General features: G+C 40.1%; 1 protein-coding gene across 1 annotated transcript; it reads right to left on the reverse strand.

The window, feature by feature from the left end:
* Window positions 1–4,130: 4,130 nt before the first annotated feature.
* Window positions 4,131–10,471, reverse strand: ZBED8 (zinc finger BED-type containing 8). Its single transcript, XM_060634918.3, has 2 exons — window positions 10,009–10,471; window positions 4,131–6,563 (listed from the first exon to the last, which is right to left on the reverse strand). The coding sequence occupies exon 2, from the start codon at window positions 6,512–6,514 to the stop codon at window positions 4,730–4,732; it is 1,785 nt and encodes a 594-aa protein (XP_060490901.1). The 5' UTR covers window positions 6,515–6,563; window positions 10,009–10,471; the 3' UTR covers window positions 4,131–4,729.
* Between the last annotated feature and the right edge of the window lie 265 nt (window positions 10,472–10,736).

Below are 10,736 nucleotides of genomic sequence, written 5' to 3' on the forward strand. Positions count from 1 at the left end.
AATATATACCATATTTGAGTGTATCACTCTGACCCATTTACCGTAACACTGACCGTTTTGGGTGGATTGGAAAGGCTCTGTAGAAAGTCCATGTGGTAGTGCTAGCTACTCTGTCACTTGAAACTTAAGATCAGCAGATCCAACGACACATAATGCGGCAAATCAGGATTCTGTGTGGAGCCTTGGGCAAATGCCAACAGGAGAATCAAAGCATATACCTCTAGGGTTTGGGAGCAAATCCACAGCCTCTTTTGAAGATAGCTGATTTCCCTTTTGAGAACCAGCTCCATGGGAGCTGTGTGATCCAGCAAGCCATTAACTGGACTGTGCACAGCAGCCATCAATCATCAAGGAGAAATGGCATACAAGGCAGAGAGATCAAGCAGGTCTAGAAAGCACAAGCAAGTGCACAAAGCAAGGGTCAACTCCTTGGACACTTACTCCTGTTACAAGGTTTCCTTTTCCTCAGTCTTTAACTTTGGCTACATGACCAGTTACTTATGACCAGCTGACTAACAAGAATTTTAGGTCTGGTTTATAGTTTATTTTTGCCCAATAGGCTGGTGCATTACCACCTCAATCGGGTACGTTTCTGAAATACCCTAAGGAGAATTCTGAGCAGTACAATTGGTTGTCTACTATTTCTGAACCGAGCACTGTCCATAAGTATGATCTAAACTCTAGTATCCCAGGGCAGTTACTAAGGGTTTGATGACTGTTCAGGACTTGGAAAGAACAGATTTATAAGACAAGTGACAAGATCTGGGGTTGAAGTATATGGATGGACCTCTTAGAATAAGCAGAGAATTGAAGATTATTGTGCTCCAGTGAATGTTCACCAAAGGACACTGTACATCCATAAGAATGTACTTTCTAGACACACAACTACAGGGGGACATAATTAACCATGAGCCCCAGCTGTTGTACTCTGAAATTCATCACCACACCTAGGCTGGTTCACACTTCCCGTGGGCTGCTACCAGCAAATGACTGAGAGTAGCAGGAATACTAAAGTATATATGGGTCTCTTATGACAGCTGACCTTGGCTTGAGGGCTTCTCAATGGCCTAGCTGAACCTATATAAAGACAGAGGAGGCTCTCAGTAATTAGGACAAGATGTATCTATTAGCCTCTTTTTCCAGTCATCCTAAGAACAGCTCAATGGGCCCAAGTACAAGAGTGGCCATGTTGGCAAGGTTGTTGGCTTATACACAGGATCAGCAACATGGACGTCCCCTCACCAAGACTGACCTACTGGGTGCCTGACCTGCCAACAGCAGAGACCAGAGACCAACAATGAGCCCTGATATGGGCACTTAGTGGCAGGTGTATTACATTAGATCTCTTCTATCATGGAAGTGACACCAATTTACTCTCACTGGAAAAGACACATTATCTGGGTATGGCTTTGTCTTTGGTACTTCTGTTAGCCTTATTAACTGTCATGGAATAGCAAAGGAGTACGTGCTGACCTATCCACCCACTTCAGGTAGCTTTTGATGGCTTAGAAAAGTAGCTAAGATGTCAAAAGATTCATATGCTCAAGTCAGTTTTAGAGAAAAAGCCATTTATATGTTCTTTTTCCTACCAGTTTCTCAATGCCCCACCATTGTTCTGTCTGCTAATTTTGAGCCAGGAGAGGCACAGGGGGACATTTTTAATTTGAGCTACTAATCCTTTTTCTAGAGACGTTTAAGATCAGATATTTGGCAAAATCTATGATGCAGTTACATTTACTCTCAACCCATAATGTACAGAGAGTGACATCTGCTGGTCATAAAGATTACGTCTTCATCCTGATTCCTTTTGCAATTTTCCAATGACTTTAATTGTATAGTAAAAATAAAATTATCTCTTTCTTGGGAGAAAAAGAAACCAACACATGACTTATAAGTGCCAACACATGTATCTTTGTGGAAGATTTTTTTTAATTAAAAAAAAATCCAAGTTTCTTCTCCATTTAGCAGACACTAGTTTCTTTAATTTGATCAGGAGGAAATAAAACTGTTGAATTGAAAAATGAATTAAAAGCTCAGCTATTCCCTTTAAAATATCCTTTTAGTTGGAGCACGTGGGTGGTTCAGTCAGTTAAGTGTCCGACTCTTGATTTTGGTGCAGCTCACGATCTCGCGGTTCATGGTTTTGAGTCCTGCATCGGGCTCTGAGCTAATGGTGCAGAGCCTGCTTGAAATTCTCTCTGTACCGCTCACTCTTCTCTCTCTCAAAATAGATAAATAAACTTTAAAAAAATCCTTTGGGTTTTTGTTTCAGAGCAGAAATTAATGAATTTAGTTGAAGACAGAATTCTAGTGGACTTAATGAAATACTGGCCACCAAAGGTCACTTGCTTCTGGCTTTGTGTTCTAGTCCTGCTTTTTTGTATTGCTAGTTTCCACGCTTCATTACATGCACTTGCTCCCATTCTTCTTCCTTCCTATCCTTAGATACACATACGTATGAAACTTTATACATTCTCTTCCAGATTTATTCCTATATTAGCTTTGGAAATTCTTCCCACTGCTCTTGATGTTAGATTATACTAGAAAAAAAAATAGGATTGATATTATGCAACTACGTTTTTAGATGAAAAGCATATATGTATGTTTATTGATAAAAGTATTTTGATGGATAGCGATGAAGTCGAGTTTTGTGTAGAAAATACAAACTTCAATTTGCAGGTGGCACCTAAGTCAGATTCCATTCCCCTTCAGGACCTTTTCTCCCTATTTTTCACTATTACAAAAATGTTGTAACTACCTGCCTTATAAATAAAACTTTGCGAATATCCCCAATTCTTTCTAGGAGGTAAATTCCCAGAGGGAAAAAAATCCCCAAAGGGCAATGAATAATCAAGAAGGGAACTAAAATTAATACTACAATAATAAAACATTGGGAATAGGAGAGATGAACATTTTATAAATTCAATAATTACCTATTATCTAGAGGAGCTGATAAATTGGGGTGCCTGTATGGCTCAGTTGGTTAAGTGTCTGACTCTTGATTTGGGCTCAGGTCATGATCTCAGGGTTTGTGAGATGGATCCCTGAGCACAGAGCCTGCTTGGGATTCTCTCTCTTCCTCTCTCTCTCTGCCCCTCTCCATTTGTGCTCTCTCTCTCTCTCTCAAAATAAATAAACTTAAAAAAGTTAAAGCTGATAAATCAAAACTGGCATATGTTGGGGCACCTGGCTGGCTCAGTTAGTGGAGCACACAACTCTTGGTCTCGGCGTTGTGAGTTTGAGCCTCATGTTAGAGTTTACTTAATAAAAAACAAAACAAAACAAAACACAAAACTGGCATATGTGTTTGTTATAAACACATTACTAACACAGAAGGGTGGAACCACAAAAAATTAAAGCAGAGACGGTTACAGTAATTGGGCAGGCAAGGAACTGTGGCTTTTCATTATAAGACCCATTTTTTAGCATGCTACTTTGATAAGATAATCAAGTTTTGAAATAAAAATGTAAATTTATTAAAATTAAAAAGCATATTTTACCAAATTATTATCCAGAAGTGTATTAACTTAAATTCCCGTAGGGATTTTTTTGATGGCCCTGAATTACTACAGTGATTTCATGCCAATTTATTTATTATTTATATTCTGGTCTATTCAGAAGTTTTTTTTTTTTTTTTTTTTTTTTAATTTTTTTTTTTCAACGTTTTTTATTTATTTTTGGGACAGAGAGAGACAGAGCATGAACGGGGGAGGGGCAGAGAGAGAGGGAGACACAGAATCGGAAACAGGCTCCAGGCTCCGAGCCATCAGCCCAGAGCCTGACGCGGGGCTCGAACTCACGGACCGTGAGATCGTGACCTGGCTGAAGTCGGACGCTTAACCGACTGCGCCACCCAGGCGCCCCTGAAGTTTTGAACTATGTTAGAACAATACACATAGCATGAGATGTAAAATAAGTGAGAAAACTGGGGTAAAGGAAAAATAAGATGAGGCCAGAGGTCCAAAGAATCCATCAGAACCATCTAGAAAGCTGGTTAAGAATGAAGGCCCTGAGCTTATCCCAGGCCTGCTAAATCAGAATCTCTAGGGTGAGGCTCTGGTATCTTCTGTTTAACAGCCTCAATGACTTGGGGTCCTGATACAATTTAAAAGAAGACAAAGAGTGACTAATAGGATATTAGGATATTTATTAATGTCATGATATTTAGAGCACGGGAGCTAGAGGAATGGACATTGTAAGACTAACTCCAAAGAAGACATTTAAAAGTAAATCTTATGTAAACTAGAATCATCCGTTCTCCCACTATAACATTTCATAATCCTCTTCTGATCCCATTAACCTCCCCATAACAACACTCACAGAGATGCAAGGCCTCAGTCTGTCATTTGGTCCTTCAACTTTTACTCTTAAGATGAAGAGGCATGTTCTGGGAAATCTTCTCTTTTCTCTGGCTCCATTCCTAGCCTAGTGTACCATTTAGCCGGATAGTCTAGTGCTTGTGAGTCTTTATGTATCACATCATCAGGTTAAACACACACTTAGAAGAATTCTATGTATCAACTAGGTGGTGGTACTTAGTCTTTACTGCTGCTTGTGTTTTTATTCTCAGAACAGTTTCACATGCCTCACGTGAAAGTGAAAAGTTAAACAAGCCGAACTTTTCCATGGGATTTGGTATACCATAAATAGAAAAGAATCAGCATTGCAGTTTAATTTTACAATGAAATTAAGAATATATTAAAAATTATACATTAAAAAATGTATCAGCTTATAGTGACTTCTGTTGTAGCTGTAGCTTTTGTTCAATGATGTCTGAGAAACGAGGAACTTTTTTTGAAATAGCCACACGGATGTCATCATTCATATTAAAGCAGCTTCTGGACTTTGTTTTAAAATGTAAAAGTGATGAAAATCCCAACTCACAAAGGTATGTGGTTGCAAATGGTACAAGGATTTGTAGAGCTGTCTTTGCCAGGCTTGGAAACACTGTGAATTGAGCACACCAGAAATCCTCAAGCTTCATGGTCTCAAATTCCATGAGGATTTGGCCACTAGCTCGTAATTCAGCAAGATCATTTTTCATCAGATAACCATCATCAACAAAATCCAGATTAAAAAGAAATGGATCCAGTATCCATTTACTTGCCTCATCAAGATCTCCAACAGAAAAATATCCATGGAAGAAGCTGTTCAACTGTTGCAGATGCAGGGTTATTTCTGCTCCAATGCTGGCTGCTTCATTATCTGAAACAATTATTTCTTCAAGAAAAGGAAAGTTGGTAAAATTTCTTTTCTCAATTCGCTTTAGCCAAAATGGAAACTTCCTAACAAAAGCAGATAACTTTTCTCTAGCTGATACTGTGTTCATTCCAGTCCTTTGCATAGATGCACTAAGTTCATTTAGGTGTTTGAATAAATCTGCAAGGTATGCTAAGTGAACTTTAAACTCTTTATTTTCAAAGCCATCAACTAAATTACTACTTTGGTGGTGAAGGAACTGATTTATTTCTTCATACATTTCAAAAATATGAGTAAGTATTTGACCTCGGGAAAGCCACCTCATTTCAGTATGGAAAAGGAGGACACTATACTCTATTCCAATTTCTTCAAAAAAAGCCTGAAAGAGGCGATGATTTGGAGCTCGTCCTTTGATGAAATTTATTACCCTCACCACAGTAAACAGAGCATCTCTCAGTTTTGTAGGCAAGGTCTTTGTGACAAGTTCATGGGGATTCAACAAGCAATGTGTGATCACGATATGAGGTACCTCTTTTTTCACACAAGCAACAAATTCTGAATTTTCTCCTAGCATAGAAGAGGCACCATCAGTACAAACAGAGCCGCATACATCAAGTGCTATCTTATGCTTCAAAAAGAAGTCTCTGAAGAGATTGAACGCATCTTTTCCTTTCATTGTTAACTGCAATGGTTCACAGAAGAGAAATTCTTCTACGATCTCTCTTTCTTTTATGTATCGTACAAACGCCATTAGCTGACTGCAGTCATCCATGTCAGTTGTCTCAGCAAGCTGAACACCCACTTTGAGAGGACTGGCTTTGATGTCTTCTAGAACTTGCTGTAAGATATCCTGGCTCATTTCATCAATTCTAGAATGGATCACATCGTCTGATAAAGGTACCTGCTGAAGCTTCTTTTGTGCATCTGGTCCCAAAACTATTTGTGCTATTTCCAATGCACATGGTTTCACTAATTTTTCAGCTATTGTATGAGGATTCTTCTCCTTGGCACATAAATACGCAAACTGATATGATGCTTGTAATAAGGCATCCTCATGAGACGCAACTCCAAATGCTTTCAAGGTTTCTCTCTGATTTGATGGTGCTGGCATATGCTTCAGGCTATTGAGATCATGCCCACCTACACCACCATGCTGTCTGTTAAAATGGTCAGACAATTTCGATGGTCTGAGGTCAGCATTTGAAAATATTGAGTTACACAATACACATTGTGGGCGTTGAGTTCCATCAACCTCCGTTGTACAGGTGAACCAGTAACGAACATAGTCATCATCCCATTTTCGCTTCTTCGACATGGCACCCCAAAATTCTCAGGTAGTATTCCAGAGATGCTGCAGAATTTTGCTTTGGGAGTAAAATATAACCCACACATTAAAAATCAGTGGCTAACTGAATTAAAACAAAGCCACATCACATGCCATCCTGTCATGTGTACAATATCAAGAAATATCCTATAACATGTCCATTCAAAGTGAACCATGACAGCATGGCAGTCCAACTTAAAGCTATCAACTCACAGCTAATACCCTGGAATAAATGACTTGCCAGCAAGCTACGTATGGGAGATGTAGACTCACGTAATTTGTCAATACTCATAAATCCTCTATTGGTAAACTGCAGTTATGGCTTAATTTGTTCTCAATGATGTATGTTCCAAACAAAGTTGCTACATTTTGTATTCCCTGAAATGGCATTTCACTACCACCCCCTCCTTTCATTCTACACCAAGGACATACGACACCAGCAGTTATGAACAAGGATATAGAGAAGGGAATCATTCACTAAGCACTGTAAGGGCATATTTTGACACAGTGACTAGTTCTTTTTAGTAGTTAAGGATTAGACAAGTCTGTAAAACTATTTGATGCTTGAGTGGCTTTGACTCCAACTTAAGCAGAGAATTTCAAATGGGTCTGATTAAGCAGCCTTTGACACAGATTTGGCTCAGAGCTTCCTTGCTTCCAAAGTGTAACACACTACCAGTCCATGATTCATATTGTCCATGCACAAAAGCAAAACAAGTTGCTCAAGAGAAACACAACTATTCTTGTTACTGAGACTTCAGAAAAATGTCTCATAGAAGGACACCCTTTTTACAATAGGAATTTCATGATGCTTTTTCATAGAACTACCCATCAGTAAAAGCAGTCAAGAAAGAAGCTGAAACAATGGAATGAAAATAAGCAGTATTCCCGAGATTAAGATTTGTTTCAATCTGAGGACAAGAACCAGAAAGTAGCGGTTCCTCCTTAGTAAATGGAGGAATCAGCAAAGTTTTTTGTTAACATGCAAATTCGTGGCCCCACCCCCAGAGATTCTGATTTTCTAGCTCTACAGTAGGGGCCCAAAATCTGTATTCTACATAAACATTTTAGATAATTTTACAAATAGTAACTAGAACAGTAATCTTTAATAAGAGATACTCATCATAATCACTGGAAACCCCTTTGAAATTATGTATCTCCCTGCGTATTTTAGAACTAATAAATCAGTTTCTCCAGAAGGACAAAAGACTCTAAATCTTGGGGCACCTGGCTGGCTCAGTTGGTACAGTATGTGATTCTTGATCTCAGGGTTGTGAGTTTGAGTCCCATGTTGGCCATAAAGATTACTTAAAAAAGAAAAGACTGTAAATCTTGTCCTGGTGATGTGAATACATATCATAGTAAAAGTCATATTTAGAGGAATAAAGACATATCCTTTGGGCCAACCCCTACCTTGCAGATATTCTAGGTTGCTAAGTAAAGTCTAAATGCTTTAATAGGCATTTAAGTTTCTGAGTTGATGACAGCCTCCTAAGAAAGCCAAAGGACCTAAAAAGAAAGAAAGCCAGGCCTTTTCTCTTTTTCTCCCTCCTTAGCAATGAGCAAAGGTATAATCCACAGATAGGCTCAAATATACCTTAGAAAAATAGTTCTGGGACATGTGGGTGGCTCAGTGGGTTGAGCATCCAACTCTTGATTTCAGCTCAGGTCATGATCCTAGGGGTGTGCAATCAAGCCCTGCATTGGACTCCGAACTGAGCATGGAGCCTGCTTAGGATTCTTTCTTTCTTTCTCTCTCTCTCTCTCCCCCCTCTGCCTCTGTCCCCCACTTGTGGGTTCTATCAATAAAGTAATAAAATAAATATATAAAAAAGAAAATAGTTTTATCTCCCAGATAAACAAGTGACCCTCTAAGTGTCCAAAGTCCTACACTACAGAATGTGGCTGAAATAACTTGACAGGGACACATTTAAATCCAAATGCCCATTTTGGCCATAAAAAAACCTCACAATAAGTAAGCCAAGAATATTAACTTAAAACACTTTCTAGTGGCTGTGCCACAATTAACTAGCTTTAAAATTTACTTCTATGTAAACTAATAAGTTGACATGCCATACAGCTGTCTGTTGAGTCAATTAAAAATCAGAAGATGTCTGCCACTCAATACAGACGATTTGAAGTTTAAAGGTTGATCTTAAACTTTCTTTTGTCAAGTGATGAAGACTAGAGGGACAACTCTGTTTAGAAACTCTCCTAATAATAAAATTATGACATCAGCATAAAAATGTTTATCTTTCTATATTCTCTTATGTATATTTGCTATGTGTGTTTTGGGGAACAGAGGAAGTGAATGGAAAAGCTTTGCTTCAGTCTCATTAGAAATTATTACAGGACCAGTTAAGGGTCTATTCCAATCCACCCTGACTATGCTACCAAGTATGTTTTGACTGACAATGTACCTGTTTTGAACAAAAGAATTTTTAGAGAAATTCATTTGCAGCATGCCTCCTATCCCCCTCAAAAAGGGAGAATGGGTAGCAGGAATTTTCAAGATCCTTAAAGATTAATTTACCGCCCAAGAGGCTTTCTTGCATTTTAGAACCTCACAATTCTCATTTGCTCCTCTGTGGTATTTAGTAATCACAATATCCTAAAATATGTAAACGTTAAAAAGGCATCATCATGGTAAGAAATTATTGTTCATTTAAATAGATGTGATAATGGTATGCTTGTGTGAAAAAAAAAATCTCATTTATTGAAGATACAGACTTACTGGTTTACAAATGAAAAGACATCTGGGATCTCGTTTGAAATACCCTACTTCAGCGCGAGCGCGCGCGCGCGCACACACACACACACACACACACACACACACACAGAGTGGGGTGGAGACAGAAGGCATAAGATTGGCCTTGAGTTGGTAACTGTTGGAGTTGAATGATGGGTTCGCATCACTACACTATTCTATTTTTATGTTATGTGGGGAATTTTCCATAACAGTAAAGTAAACAAAAAGAGCATTATCTTATTCAAATAGACATAATTCGTTTTTAGAATGATTCTTTTGAGAGTTTGGGAGTTATCTCAAGATGCAGAGTGAAAGATGTGATATAACAAAAATGTTTTTGCAAGTTCATGAGGCACAAGGGTATATATGAAAAGGTATCACAACAGTTAAAAGTGAACATTCATATAACAGAAATCTTTGGGAAATGCTAAAATATACATTTCAGCAGTGACAACAACCCAAGTGCAACGGTAAACCTGTAACTCCAAACCAAACGTGACTCAACTTCTCTCTAGCCATCGCCCATGCCAGTCCAAGGGAGGTGGGGGTGTCCGGGGGACGGGATTCATCAGTACACTTTACAGTTAAAGGCAACAGCCCGGAGAAAGGGGGCGGAAATGTAGTAGCTGAGCAAACACACTCCAGAGGCAAACGCCTAGGATCCTGGCTTTGTCACCTGGAGGCTGGGTCCCTTCCAAGCCTCGATTCCTTAAGTGGGGATGACAATAGTACCTACCTTACAGGGTTGTTGGGAGCTTTAATGATTAAGCGTGCATGTAAAGCACACGCAGCTCGTAACTGGTAGGACCTGTTGGTGCATTATTAAGGACGGCGCGCTTGGGAAGCGGCCCGGGCGAGCTAAGGACGCCGGCGGCGAGAAAAGAAGACTCCGCTCGGTCTCCACCCGCCCGTCTCCGAGCCTGGGCGCAGGCCCAAGGGATGCTCGGGCTTCTTTTAGGCGCCCGTCTCCGGCTCCAGGTCGCTCTCCGCTAGGGCTGGGATCCAGCCTGTGGGCGCCGGAACCGGGCAGGGCGGCGACTCCTCTGGTCGGGTCCCCGAGCAGGAAGCTACGAGGCGCGATAAGACAGAAGCGTCCGCAGCGACCTCCAACCCTGCCGCGCCAGGGTTCCATCCGGGTTCTCCTTGTGGGTTCCCGCCTGCAGACAGAGCGAGGTGTCTCTCTGCACGCAGGCGCGTTGAGCCACCGGCGGAGGGCTCGGCTGACCTGAGTAGGGAGCATGCGCGTGGCCCTCTCCTTTTTTTTTTTTAATTGTGTACGGGGGGGCGGGGGGGCCGAATTTTTTGTGTCTGCCAGAGAGGATGAATGTAGAATCTAAGGAATGGAAAGTATGGTAAAGTTCACATAGTTCTTCAGAGCATTAAAATAAGATTTTGTGTGCGTCAAGCTTTGGGTTTGGATTGGAACATTCAATAATTAGCATTTTCTATGTGTGAGCAAGGGGG

Source organism: Panthera onca, chromosome A1 (assembly GCF_046562875.1).
Source record: "Panthera onca isolate mPanOnc1 chromosome A1, mPanOnc1 haplotype 2, whole genome shotgun sequence".
NCBI classification, from domain to species: domain Eukaryota; kingdom Metazoa; phylum Chordata; class Mammalia; order Carnivora; family Felidae; genus Panthera; species Panthera onca.

Excerpts from the sequence above, each read along its gene's own strand:
- ZBED8 (XM_060634918.3), bottom strand. The coding sequence starts at position 6,514 with ATGTCGAAGAAGCGAAAATGGGATGATGACTATGTTCGTTACTGGTTC.